The sequence below is a fragment of the Eublepharis macularius genome, chromosome 18 (genome assembly GCF_028583425.1).
Source record: "Eublepharis macularius isolate TG4126 chromosome 18, MPM_Emac_v1.0, whole genome shotgun sequence".
NCBI classification, from domain to species: domain Eukaryota; kingdom Metazoa; phylum Chordata; class Lepidosauria; order Squamata; family Eublepharidae; genus Eublepharis; species Eublepharis macularius.
In genome coordinates this window covers 3582206-3597122 of record NC_072807.1, presented here as the reverse complement: position 1 = coordinate 3597122, position 14917 = coordinate 3582206, and the positions used below count along the sequence as shown (strand labels likewise).

The following is a 14917-nucleotide window of genomic DNA, read 5'->3' as shown; positions in this document are numbered from 1 at the left end:
TGATCAAACACTGATCTGTCGTGGATCTCCCTGGTCTGAAGCCCGCTTGTTCTGCCACTAAGATAGCCTCTTGCTCAAACCAGCCTAAGAGTTTATCCAGCAGCTGCCTTGCAGATAACTTACTTATAATGTTCAGCAAGCTAATAGGCTGATAGCTCGAGGGATCCTCCCTCTTTCCTTTTTTATAAAAGGGAACCACTATAGCCAGTCCCCAATATTTTGGGATACGGCCTGTATCATTGATATGTGTAAAGAGGGGAGCCAGGAAGGAGGCCCACCAATCCTTGTTTTAATCTGCACAGCAAGTCACATCTCCTGTGGCCGATCTGAAGCCCTGCTGAGCAAAAGCATTTGGTGGGCACAAGGAAGGGTATGGGTGGGTGTTATATGTCTATGTAACCTGCTGCTAAAATCAGCCTCTGTACCAGAGGACTGGAGAGTAGCAAGTGTCGCAATGATTTTTGTTAAAGGAATCCAGAGGGGAACCAAGAAATTAACTTAATATCTGTCCCAGAGAAATTAGTAGAAATTGTTATTAAAGATAGAATTATTAGAGGAGCAAACAACATAGAAGAAAATCAACCTGGCTTCTACAAAGAGAAGTTCTGCCTCACCAACCTTTTGAAGATCTTTGAGAAAGTGAAAGAGCATATAGAATAGTGGTACTGTGGGCACCAAGTTGCACACCCCTGATATACATGCCGGATGGCCGTTTTCTGCTCATGACCATATTGAGAAGGAGCTTTAGCCTCCCTCTCCGCATGCCCATTCCTCAAACTGCCCCTTGGAGTTGCTATTGACTTTGCTGCAGAAATCTTTTTGTGCTGTTCCGTGTGATATTCTCAGGGGAGCCAATAGAGGCTCAGAATGAGGACGTGGCATGGGGACGGGAGAGGCTGGAGGGGCTTGTTCTTGTGCATCGTCATGACGGCTAGCAGAAGAGAACCACAAAACTTCATCACGTGTGTGATGCAGCCTCACTCCCATCAAACCTGAGTTCTTTGAAATGTGAGGATTGGCTCTAATATGTTTGCAATGGACCTGCTCTTGCTAATGGAATGTGGAAACCACATGTTGAACCAGCTGCAATTCCTGAACATCATTCAAAGATATGTTACAGCAGCCTCACTAGGACATGAACAACCATAGCCGTTACTTAGCTAACATCACTGGTAAAAGTTTATATCTGGCATTTTTTTTCTCTTTACTTCAGGTGCCAGATGGTTTAGACCCAGCAGAGGTTGAACATGAAATGATGAGCAAGCTGCCTCTGTTTGATCTTCTTAAATTTCCTCTTCCGTCCCCTGAAAATAATACCAGGCGCCTAGCCAGACTTCATGAGCTTATGCACTATTGTACCAATGGTAACACTATTACTGGATTTCACAGCGCACAATTTTCTAGAAGTTCCAAAATTATTCTTCTAAGGGCTTTATGTTGTAGTTCTTATGGGATCACAGCAGGAAGAGCAGCCCTTACAGTCCTTGATGGACATTTTATGGACCATTTTGGTCTTAAGAGCTGCAGGAACTGGTGTAAATGTGTACCGACTCAGAAAGGGTAGGTAGTAAGAAGGGTGGGATTAGCCAACTTGCTATACTTGCCAAATCATATATTTAATTCCCTTACGAGGCCTCACCCTACTTTCCCTGGGTTGCCTCTGCTCACCTCTGCCCTTTCACCTCATCACATGCTTATTCTTCCTCAGACGATGATCAGCAGCAGTCAGCCACTCATTGTCATCGTCATCCTCTTCCTTGCACCTGCCTTGCAAAAAGCAAGAAGAACAGGATGGAGGGGGCAGGGCTGTGAAACCTCATACTGTGATGCAGGAAAGGTTAAAAAGTTCCCAAGCAGCTACTCAGAATGAGCATCAGGTCCAAGGGAACACAGACCTGTGTCTCAAAAACAGCGGGAGTTCCAGTAGGGCTGCCAGCTGATCAAGAGGCTTGGTTTGCTCCTGTGACTTTAATATAAGTCTGATTTACTCGAATCAGCAAGTGGAACTTTCACAGACTGAGCAAATGCTTATTATTGGCTCACCGCTGCAGCTGAAACTGCTGTAAAGGGCACAGTAGGAGCCAACAAGAAAAAAGTTGGCAACCCCTGGGTGCCCCTGGGTCAGGGCAGGTGGGTGGCCTGGCCACTGCTGGGGGACTGGGTCAGGGAAACCTGCAAAGTGGAAGCCCTGCTGCGGCTGCACATCATCTGTGGCTGTATCTATCAGCAATGAGGAAACCATAAAATCCCATCCCTGTGTGGAAAACACCTATATGAACACTAAGTATTGCATTTTAAATGTGTGTGTAGCTCTCCTACTGGATTCAGTGGAATTTAAACATGTTTATCTCTGAGTGGTTTATGTTCCAAGCTTGTTAATGGAAAAGATGTGTTTTGCCTCCAATTTATTATATTTATCTTATCATTTATATACAATTTTATTTATCTAATCATTTATATACAATTTTTGGATATTTGGGTTTGATTTCACTACCCTGACAAAAAAAAGAATGTACACGAATACCTGTTCTGCATATAGGTTGAAAAGATAGGAAGATAAAGCAAATCATTGTCTGACACCTTCGTCAATTGGAAACCAGTCTATTTCCTTCATATTCTGTCCTAACGGTAGCCTCTTGCTTTTATGAATCTTGCTTGAACTTCTGGTATTTCTTGTTCCATGTATGGTGATAGTCTTTGTTATAAAAGACTTATAAAAGTCTTAACAGACTTGCCTACGCAAGCGGGGGGAAGTCTTTCTTTCAATGGGGGGGGGAGGGAAGGGTCGGGGCATTTCAAAAGAACCAGGTACTAAGGCAAAAAAGTGAAGACTGAGTGGCCAGAGAGAGCCAGTGCTCCTGCGCCTTCTGAAAACGCAAGCAAGGAAATTGCCACTGTGAAAACCAAAACAAAAGGCTGAGAAAAAGAACAAGGTGCCCATTGCAGCAAGCATGCAGGAGGAACAATGGTCTGTGCTTCCTGGTCATAATCCAGAGATATATCACTGTCAGGCAGGTGTAAATTTGCTGACACAAAGGTTAAAAATTCCTCATTACTGAGGTGGGGGAAAGAGCCCACAGGATGAGGTTGTCCCACAATCACTGTCCATCTGGGGCAAGTGGATGGGAAATGGGAGGAGCCAACAGAACGGCAGGAAACATTTTACTCATGAGCAGGTGCAACTCAGATTTGATGCTAAAAAAGATCAGGGTAAAAGTCATCCCAGAAGAATCAGAAAACAACTGGGGGAAATGTCCAGTGGAAATTATTGGCTCTAGAGAATATGTGGAAGACAGAATAAACTGAAGGGGCTGAACTGACACAATAATACTGTCAAAAAAGCCCTGAAAGATTTTAACTAGATAGGGTTGATATGGCTGCACAAAATTCAGCCTCAGCAAGGCCGGATCCAAACTCAAGGCACTGCAGCTTTCACGGTATTCTTAGCCTATGTCATAAGTATTAGTCTGTCCAGTTTTTGTTTTGTGATTCTTTCTGCTTGGCTGAAGAACTTCCTAATACTGTGGCTAATGGCTAAATAGATTTATACTACAAAGTGTAATTTTCTACTTTCCTTTCAATCATCATTTAATGGAAATGTTTCTAATTTCTTGGTCCCCGTAGTAGTCTTTCTACTTTAAATAGCAGCTTTTCTCATGAAGGTGAAGAGCAAATTGTCTTATAAAGCTACAGTTATCCAATAGTAATATTAAAAGCCTTTCTTTGATAGCCTGATATTTGGAGTCATTCAGTTCTCACAGCATGTTACTAACTTCAAAAGGGCCTGGACCCAGACTCTGCTCATGGGCAACCAGCACTGTGATGAAATGCTGCTGCTTTGTCGACTCCACTCCGCGCGCACATGCACGCCGCCCTCCTTGTAGGACTCGGAGGCTATTGCCATGTTCTCTGTGGCATTTTAAAACCGTCTTTGAGTTGTTCTTACTGAAAAGCCTTTAGGACAGCTATTTACTATTCTCCTGTAAAAGCTGTTAAGGCCGAGGCCAACCGAGGCACCTGGAATACAAAGATAACAAAGAGTAAAGTTTTCATAGGCAACAGTGTATGTGTGTACGTGGGTGTGCAAGTTAAGAGGCAAATGCACACGCAAGACTATGGAAAGAATTAGACTTAGAAGCCAGCAGCCAGCTCTTAACGGTGCTTCGGTTACAGTGAGTCTGGACTAAGTTTCATTAGAGCAAATGACACTTTAGCAATTCTTATGCAGGTTTACACAGAAGTCCAAGCAAAACCTCAGTGGCTCAAGTCCAGAGAACAAAGGCAAATGGCATATAGTTACAGTCTTCCACCAGCAACCGACTCAGGAAGAATAGCATCCGGAGACAAAGGTCTGATCCCTAGCCAGGATCTGATCCTTAGGAAGGGTAAAACTAGAGCGAGGGTTCAGGCGTTAAGGCTTCCTGCCCGCAGTGCGGCCCAACCAGCCGGACCAACCAGTGAAGGGCTCATCCTGTGATGACAGGGCGCTGCAGTCGGCACCTCCTCACAGGTGGGAGCAACGCACGCCACTCCATGCGAGCTAGGTGTTAATGAGATGGAACAGGCGCAAAGACTCCCTCCAATGTTCTGGCCTTGAAGCTGTATGATCTTGCATCTCTGGTTCCATCTTATTCCCCTTTCTATCTGGAAACATGGCAGTGTCGTCCTGAATGCACCTTCCCAGAAAAATCTTCCTTTTGCTTCTAACTAGTTTCTAGCTAGGTGGAAAAGCCTGAACCAAAATGTGAATAGGCCAAGAAACAGGCTAGGGTTGCCAGTCCCCCACTGGGGGTGGGGGATCCCCCAATCCCACCCTCCAACCAACCACCCCTGCTTATCTGGACAGTGGGTGGGGGGGGGACGCACCTTCCAGGGCATGCTCCTGAGTGGTGCAGCATGCTCTGGACAGATTCGGGCCAAATGGGGACTGAATCATCCCGAATCAGGCCACTGTGGAGCACTACAGCACTCCCGCGCTCCACAGTGGCCCAATTCGGAAGGATTTGGGCCCGATTCAGCCCACTGCGGAGCACCAGAGCGCGCTCAGGGTAGCACAAGGCCTGCACGATAATGTCACTTCCCGGAAGGACATCAAAAAGGTAGGTGCCAGGCCTCCAACCTCCCGCCCAGGGGGTAGGGGGACCCGGCAACCTTAGGCCAGGCGTAGGCAGTTCCTTGACAAAGGTTCTGATGCTGGACTTTGCATTGATGATCAGGCAAATATGTTTAGTGTTAGGATATTTAGATTTGTTGCTTTATCTTTCCTTTTATGCACACTTTCTAATATTTCATTCACTTATGAATAAATCAATTATATTTTATTTTTGTGAGGCGTCTCTTTGGTTCAACAACTTAAATCTGAATTCAGTGTCTAGGCCAGCTTGGCCTGTGCTGCCTTTGTAACTTTTGGTTGGGAATCGGGGATTCAGCTTGCCATCTCTCAAGGACAGTCTGGTCAGGCTTGAGGGGTGGCTCCTGCCCCAGGGCCAGGGCTTAGAAGGGAAGCTGGTGGTGGCAAGTGTCTTGTGGGGCAGGCAGACTCCCCCCGGCCCCGACCTGTGAACCCAGTTGGGTGTTCCACAAAGGGAGCCTCTAGGCTCGCAGAAGGATCTTACATTTAAAGTGGGAGGGGGGTTAAAATCTTTAGCAGTGTAAAAGTGCGACTATCTTGCAAGATCGCATTTTAGATTGCCTAGACAACCGGAGATTTTACATGGTATTTTCATGGGATCTTGGGAAAGATTCAAAAGAGTTGGGATGGAAAGAAGAATTTCATTTTGCAACTTAAGGAGGTCAGCTGGGGGGGTAAAGAAGGAGTGAGCAGGCAGAACAAGCAGGAAAATGAGGGACTGAAGGTTGAGGCAATTAAGCGGGAGCAGTGCAGGTTAAGTAAGTAAATTGAGTTAAGTAAGGCAGAGCAAGTTCATTGAGCACAACTAAGCCTCTGTGTGTGTGTGTGCGCGCGCGCGCGCGCGCGTGTGCGCGCGCGTGCTGATGAGGCAATAAACTCAGATGGAGTCCACTTATTTTAGTAAAGAAAATAATAGCCCTTTTATTTAGGAACTCCACTCAGGATAGGAAAGAGAAGAGATAAAATCTAGTCTAATCTGTCTAAGCTGCGATGCTGGTGGATACAGGGAGCAAGTCCTGCGGCAAGATGGGAGAGAGTATGTGTGCAAGCGAGGGAGATGAGGAAGAAGGAGAAGGATGGAAGTTTCCTGAGAGTAGCAATCTACACATCAAAGGGATAGCATCAGACAGAGCAGTATAGTGTGTCTTCCTCTCTATGAGTCTCTCTATACGAGACCTCTTATGTGAGAAGAACGTTCAAGTGGAGGGAGATGCAATGTTACCCGGGAAGTGTAGCTTAAAAAGACAGAGGCGAAGGCTCTACAAGAGCCCAATCACTGCTCAGAAGTTTTTTAATTTCCTCTTTGCCTCCCCGATGGCTCTGTCAATTTCACCTCCCCTTCAGGAAGGCAAAGAGGAAATTTAAAAACCTGCTCTCTCTGCTGGTTCTGTAGAGAGGAAATTGACAGACCCTTCGCCTCTGTCTTTTTAAACTATGCTTCCCAGCTAACATAGCATCTTCCTTTACTTGAGTGCCCTCGTGTAAGAGATCTCATGTAGAGAGACACAAGTTGCCTTGCCTGACCAGCCACCCAGTCTCCTGTTCAGCTGGCCTCACCTCCCTTCATTCATGCCTGCTTTAGTCATTTGCCTGCTGCTTGCCCATGCTACTGCCAGCTCCTCCCTCCTCGAGCTGCTGCTGCCGCCGCCACCCTGCTACTTTTCCCAGGCAATGGTTATAATAATAATAACAACAACAACTACACTTATATACCGCTCTTCTAGGCAGACTAGTGCCCCATCCAGAGCGGTGAACAAGTCAGTGTTGTTGTTATCCCCACAATGCAGCTGGAGCTGAGAAGTGGCTGACCCAAGGCTGCCTACTGAGCTCATGGCAGGAGAGGGATTCAAACCAGCAGAGTGCTGATTCGCAGCCGAACCACTTAACCACAGTGCTACAGCAGCTCCCTGTATGTGGCTATGTGGTTGCTAGGCAACTCTCCAAATGGTGGGCATGATTAATTTGAGTTGCACCTGTGTAGGTGCAGACATTGTTTCTCTGGTTTGTGGCTTTTAAAAAATCTATGATAGTTGTTCTAACATCTTTGGATTTTTCAGCAAACCTGGGTGGGGGAGGTCCCTGGTTTGCAGAAAAATGCCTGAACCTGGCCACGTTCCCTGGGTCTATCAATCCGCACCGAAGCCAGGTTCAGCATTAGATGTATGATAAAAGGTACTTAGTACATTATTGCTTATAGAAGTGACTGCTGAGGAATTTATATGTTTAAATTCCTCAGTATCCCTAAGCAATGTCTGCACAATGAGCCATCTTGGTCATAATCTTGTTAAGGGTGCCAAAGACTGTCTAAGGAAGATAATCTATATCAGAAGGGTGTTTTTTTTTCCCCTGTGCCTTGATTTTCCTTCAGAACGCCTGGACTGGGCCGAAGTAGAACGAGCTTTTAAAATATTTACTTTTGAAAGTCTGAGGCTGACAGGGGTAGATGATGCTGGGCAGCTGGAAGGCTCTGGCAAAATGCTTGGAGGCGATCATGAGGTGCCTTACATCCCGTGGGATAATCCTGCAAGGTTCACTACGCAACTGAGGCAGCAGTGCATTAGCAGACGGATGTCAGCGGGAAGTGAACAGAACGGATCAGGTGCCACAAACTTTTCTTTGTATTTTTACATGCTGTGGTGAAAGTGTGAAAGCACAGGGAGCTAAAGGCTGTGGCCTGCCTAAAGACAAGCAGGTCACAGACAAGGAGGCCTTTCCAAGAAGGAGCTCCTGGTCAATTCAACTTCTTCTATTTAGAGGGTTTCAGAACCGTCTCCTAACAATAATTCACTGTCCTCTTGAAAAGTGCTCACATCCTTGGCTAACTAATTATCTTATATCTTCAAACACCAGACAAGGTTATCTGTATTTGAAATATCTCCTCCAATCTAATGTCAGGGGCAAGATTTGCCTTTCCCACCATGCCCAGAGATGCCTCTCCAGCCTTGCCTGTTCCATCTCTGGGGTCAGGGGCTTAATAAAGTCTGTCCGCCTGCACAGGGAAGTGAAAGTAAGAAATCCTTCCTGCTGTGTAGAAGTCCCTAAAGCCCATTTTATACAAAGAAGAGAAAGGGATGAGACAGTCCTCTCAGGCACGGGAAGACAATCCTAGAGGGCAGCAGGGTGGAGATTGTGTGACCCCCACCTTTTAAAGAATGGGAACTGGTAAAGTTAAGTAACAGGAGAACAGACCTCAAAAACCTCTGAAAGCTCAGCCTGTATTTTTATATGCAATTTCCAGGTGTCACTGGAAGAATTGTTGAGGGTCCTGAAAATGATTTGTCTGGCTCATATGCAAATGAGGTAAGAAACCGTGTGATGGGAATGAAATGTGCCTTACGATCTGCTGGGAAGGCAGATCTACAGAACCATCTTGCCTGCAACTGGAAATATTTTGTTTCTGTTTTAATTATGTATTACGCACCTCAGCTTCTGATCTTTTAAGAGTAACGTGGTATATGCTTGCAAAAGTAGACTAGGGTCTTCTTAACGGCACACCTGGTTTACTCGAAAAGAAAATAGGATCCCATCTCAATGGAAACAATTTTTTAAAATTCTGAATTCTTGAACACATGAATGTGCCCTTTCCTGAATCAGACACTTGGTCCATCAAGGTCAGTGTTGCCTACGCAGACAGACGGGGGTTCTCCAGGGTCTCCAGCGGCAGTTTTTCACAGCCCCGACTGCCAGATCCTTGAACTGGAGATGCTGGAGATTGAACCTGGGACTTTCTGCATGCCAAGCAGCTGCTCTGCCACTGAGCCGCAGCCCTTCCCCTTATCCATTAACTTTCTGTGTTGTCTAATACCTTTTAAGATCCTGCATTATATGCAAAGGTGAAGCCTTGATGAAGGCGATCCTGACTTGCCTCTTACCTCTTTGCTCAGCAAAGTTTGATGCCTTTCTCCAGCGGAAGTGACCCTTCTGCCAGCAGACGAAGGCATCAGACTTTGCTGAATGGAGCTCCAGACTCCTTTACTGTCATTTAAGAGGAGTTCTCATGACTGACTCGGGGCTTCAACATGACTAGGCACCTGACTTGAAATACAAGCTACATTTAGTGAACCATGATAAAATTTACATGGGCTTCTCCTATCTGAAATTTACCCTGAAACAACGGGGTTCAGTGAGAAATGGCTCCCATTTCTAGCACACATTTCTAAAGAGGATATCCTACCCCAAACTCAGGTAGTTTATGCATAGTTACTTTACAGCATTTCAGAATCTATTCTGTGTCCTGTGTTCTCCCGAGTTATGCACCTGCAAGGGAGTTATGGGAAGCAGAAACAGGTTTTGTCCGTCTTTTCCACGTTTTTTTCCCCTGCACACATCCCGTGAATTTTTTATAAGCTGCTGCTCACTCGCTGCTAGCGCACGTTCTGTCCGTGCAGAATCAAATACTCCCGTTCTGCTTCTCTCCCTCCCCCCCTTCCTTTCACGCGAGCTGACGAATATGCTTAAGCAGACCTAACTCAAGTGAGCTTGTTTGTTCGTGACTACAATCTTCTAGCTTTTATTTTTTTCAACGTAGAAGTTGAAACGCTGCAGCATTACATTTCCGGGGCAAAAAAAGTTTCCATAGAGTTACCCCAGTGTACATCAGCCACACTGCCCACTGACTCGGTGCCGTTTGCAGGCAGGCCAGTAGGCAATTATGGGCAAAAGGTGGAGGGGGGGAAGTGAGGAGACCACCCCCAGCCAGCCAGCACATCGTCAAAGCATGTTATTGCTGGCAGCCCGCAAGGGCAGGGGGCATCTGTGTCAGGCCTACAACCACCACTACTGCCAAGCCTGAAGCCTCCGACACCCAAACGTCCCCTTTCAATCCTCGCCAAAGCAATTTTGGCAAGCACAGGACTGCCAAATTAAAAAATATCAGCACTTGGGAGGGGAATGACGGACAGCAGATGTAGTAACGTTGCAATGTTATCACGCATGTGCGAAATTTTAAGAAATGATGTGTATTGCGATTCCCCCCTAAAGCCCAAAGCTACCCCAATGCATTCTCTTTCATCTGTCATGAAAACAAGACACTGAATCAAAGCTGCCTCTGACAGTGCAGAATGTAGGAGAGTCCATGTCAATCGGAGCAAATGCTCAGAATGGCCAGTTTAAAGTGACCGTGCATAAAACACCCCAGTCTATCTGAAACTCTTATGTCCACAAAATCTAGCTATAATTTTAGCGTAAGGTAGCTAAGGTTACTCTCTGTTGTGTGCAAAGTTCAGCCGTAGAGTACATGCTGACATCATTAGTAGAATATTACTGCTCATCTCTCTTTTTTTTTGAAATTTTTTTATTTTTTTATTACCTACATTAACTAACAATACAGAGGGAAAGAAGGGGGGCAGGGGAAGGAAAGAAAAAAAACAGCAACATATAACAACACTACACTACAAATAATGCTTTCCCTTCATACTGCCATTATTAAAAAATTAAAACTTTGTAAGATATTGATGGAGTGGTTGACCTTGCAAAATACAGATTACAATCCAAATTAAATCTTCCTCCCCCCCGCCCTGGGCCTCGGACGCAGTTCTCTCTGAACAACTGCAACCGCAGTGCTCGTTCCCTCCCCCCCCCTTCAGACTTCAAATCCTTTTCTTCTTGCTTGGTGTCTTGCTGAAATTCTTGATTTTTGTCCTCAAAATCCCTTAGTTGATCTGATATTATCTTGTAAGCTTGATCTTCGTAACTAAACCAGATACCTTCCGGAAATAGCCATTTATACTTTATTCCACGTTCCCTCAGAAGAGCTGCGAACTTTTTATACTTAAATCTTCTTTTCCGAACTAAAAATGGGACGTCCTTCAGTATCTTAACTTTATTACCCAGAAAGTCCAGATCCGCATTGTATGAGTTGTATAGGATAGTGTCTCGGATCCTCTTAGATGAAAAATCGATGATGATCTCGCGAGGCAGCTGATGCTTCGTTGCATATTTTGAAGAAGCCCGACGGACTTCCAAAATGGCGCTTTTTACCTCTTCTTTAGTTGCCCTTGCGAGTGTTGCCAATAGTTCCGAGGCCAGACCCCATAAATCCTCATTTTCCTCCTCTTTCACATTCTGGAGGCGCAAAATTGTCTGTGTTCGTTCCACTTGTAGCCCGATCAACTGGTTCTCCACCAGCTTTAACTCTTTATTTGTTGCCCTCACGAGTGACGCATTTTCCCGAGCAGACTTCTCTGCCCCCCCCGCTGCTTCCTTAATGGTTTTCACTTCGCTCTCAATTAAGCCCACCCTTTGATCTGTTTCATTCAGCTTGTCAACAAAGGGCTTTATGGCTTCGATAACCGACCTCTTCACCAAGTCCTCGAGCGACTCTCCTTTCCCCTGCAGGGCAGCCGAGATTGACTTGCCCAAAGCGGGACTCTGCTTTTTCGCTGCCATTTTAGGGGGGGGACCGCCGACCAAATTCTGAAACTCAGCAAGGGGGAAGAACGAGTCTTCTTAGCTTCAGATCCCACCACTCCTTCGCGTGCGCTTGTAATAACAGAAGGGATTCGCTTACTTACAGGCTTCCGCCTAGTTCTGCTCTTTGCCGTTTTCCATGGCCCGGCAGCACTCGAGGTGCCACGCACGTCTGCCGGCCTCCATAGGGACAAATGGGCAATTTACCCCCCGCATCGATTTCAGGGGGCTCTTCCCGCTGCGTCCCGGACCCTGCCTCCCTCACTGGGAGTCCTGGGGGCTAATCTTCACAGATCAGCCGCCCGGTCAGGCTGCTCGGGCGCTTCCTCTCGGACCTGTGGAGAGGAGTGTCCAACATGGCCGAGAAAACGAAAACGAATCCACTGCTCATCTCTCTCTCATTTGCAGCTTGTTGTGTTAGCTTAAACTGAATATGTTTAATTGGCTCTGATAATAGGACCTGATATCTATAATTCATTCTCAGTTATATTGTAACTCATATGAAACGTCAATATGATGAGTTGTAAATCTTAGACTCAAAAATAAAATTTGCAAATGTTGGATAACAGCAAATGTGAATTGAATGCAAAACTAGGAATGAACTAATCAGCAAATGTGAATTGAAGGCGAAACTAGGAATGAACTGATCAGTAAATGTGAATTGAAGGCAAAACTAGGAATGAACTAATCAGGCAGCTGTTCCAGTGGAGAGCCAACAGCAGCACACTGCTGCTCAACCCACACTGAGAACATCTGTTTGAACATGCAACTGGTGCTCATAAACTCCTATGCTGAAAAGGGAAGCAATAAACCTTCTTTCATCTATGGCTGAAAGCTGTGAAAGTATCCTTAGCAGTTTATCTGCTCAATCCTGACTTGATAATCCTGGATTTCTCTGTCTTCTTGCAGACTGGCAATGTGAACTTTTAGATCTAGCTATGGGGTCTTCCCTTGAGATAGAATTCTACCTGATGTCACTTATCTAATTGACCGTGAATCACATCCTATCAAGCATGTTCTTTGTTGTCAGCATTAGGGGTTGTAGTTTTTAGTAGGGGCAGATGGGCACATTTCATTCCTTTCCTTTTTCCATTTCCAGTGACAGTTTCTTTCTAGGAATTGCTCTGTCCAGGTCTCAGCTAAGCCAGTGTTGATGAAGGGATCTCTGTGAGTGGGTGGGTTGGTGGATGACTGTATGAGAGAATGTATCTGCACATGCTGGTTGGTGAATATTATATGTCAGTGTGGAAAGGTACGTGCATGTATTTGTAATGGCGTGCCATTATGGAAGCATGTGTGCGTTCTTCGGCTGGCACATTTAATTTTAGCACTGTGACCCTCAAGTCAGAAAAATTTCTTTGGCTCAGGTCCGTGGCATCCTTTCTTCTTAAAATGTACGTGAGATGTGACTCTAACATTGTTTTCCCTTTGGTGTCTCATAAGGTAGTTCAAGGGATAGAGTTAGCAGCCATACAGAAGACCCAACAGCGGTGTTTAAATGACTGGAGTTTTGCTGAACACTTTGAACCACATATCCTCTTTCAGGTACTTCTGAGCTCTATCTTTCCTAAGATGTGGACAGCATCTCAAGAAAATGAACATTAAGTATATCAGCTGTGTCACTGGTTCAAATCAGCCCCAATAAAGGATGCTCCAAAAGCATGAGGAGAATGAATTTATGTACAGCACTGAATGTCCTGTGCTCTGCAGGCTGGCCTGGGTTTCTCTGAAGTAGGGCCGCTGGCTTGGCCGGCTTGGCTCAGGAGCAGAGATCAGCAGCAGGCCTACTTTGGGAGCTGGACACTTCATAGAATCATAGAATTATGGGGTTGGAAGGTGCCCCTAGGGTCATCTAGTCCAACCCCATGCACAATGCAGGAAAATCATAAATACCTCCCCTCCCCACACCCCCAGTGACCCCTGCTCCATGCCCAGAAGATGGCAAAACACCTCCAGGATCCCTGGCCAGACTGGCCTGGGGAAAATTGCTACTTCACCCCAAGGTTGCAATCAGCCTTACCGTGGGCATGTAAGAAGGACCACGAGAACTAAGCACTGATGTAACCCTTCCTGCCCTCCCTCTCATGCTCTGCCTAGGTTCACAGAATCAGCATTGCTGTCAGATGGCTATCTAGCCTCTGCTTAAAAACCTTCTTCCTAATGTTTATCCAAAAATGCTTTTGATCTAATTTCAACCCATTGGTTCTGGTCTTGCCAGGAGTTAAATGATTAGATAAGGAATGCCAACCAGATGCTTAGAGCTTAAATGCACTCCTATATCTGAATCAGGCCTGACCAAACTCAACCAGAACAACAGACACAAAATTGTGGATCACTGCATTAGATAGACAAGCTGGAGAGGAAAGGGAACTTTTCAGTTTGGAACTGACAACCAGCGGGGTTGTCAAAAAAGGTTTAGCTCAAGAATGGAAGGCAGTGAAGCGGCTTGATGGAAGGCAGAAGATATTCCAGGCCCACCAGGACGCCTGGCTAAAGGGGATCAAGGTGGCTGAAAGCGAGGAGGCATGCTGCCTAGTCTTCTGCCTGGACCGTACACCTTCACACTGCAGATCGGGGGGAGGGCTCCTTATGGAATGGAACATTCCTCCGAGGAACAAAAACCAATACACATAGAAAACTAGCATATCAGAAAGCTAAGTTTATTTTTCATTTATTTATATTATTTATTACATTATATAAGCTAGACCCCCTTCTTCCCAGCATTCTAGTTTTTAGCATAGAAGGCATTTCTTGGCATGAAAGAGCACTCAGTCATGTGAGCCTCCACCAGTAGTTATATCTTATCCTATTTAGTAGCAGTAGTAGTAGTAATAGTAGTAGTAGAAGAAGAAACAGTATTGTTATATCATCACCACTGTAGTCACTCCCTGAGCTATGTTTGAGTTATGTTCCCCTTCCTTTTCCTCTCTCTTGTTCAGGTTCTTCACAATGCAACCCAGAATTACCGGTGCATCGACTCTTATTATCACACGCAAGATAACTCTTTGCTGTTAGTCCTTCATAATCCCATGAACCAACGTCGTCAGTTTCAGGAGTCCTGGCATGTGGCATTGCACTCCGATGTTGGTTTCAGGTAAAAGTTCCTCAGATGATGCCGCCGAACACAGTGGGACCTGTAGAAACCAAATGCCCCATGAATAAGGAGATGGGAATGACTGGTGATTGACTTGTGAAGATGTCATTGTGCCAATACATGGCAACGGGAGGGAGATGAGGATTGTTCTTGTTAGAAGCAAGTGAAGCCCCAATAGCGCTGTGACTGTCGACTCCTTGGGGCCTGCCTCAGAGCTGGCTGGCAGATATGCAGATCCCAGAGGGTGACAAGGGGCATAAATAGCGGTGCTGGAGGCATTTCTA

The 14917-nt window shown here is 45.7% G+C and overlaps 1 protein-coding gene across 1 annotated transcript in view; it reads left to right on the top strand.

The window, feature by feature from the left end:
• The window catches only part of SPAG17 (sperm associated antigen 17), a 149696-nt gene that overhangs the window by 63436 nt on the left and 71343 nt on the right, over positions 1–14917 (top strand). Inside the window, 5 exon segments of the mRNA XM_055002920.1 lie at positions 1214–1364; positions 7500–7730; positions 8370–8431; positions 12983–13084; positions 14479–14633. Coding sequence (XP_054858895.1) covers positions 1214–1364; positions 7500–7730; positions 8370–8431; positions 12983–13084; positions 14479–14633 — 701 coding nt within the window.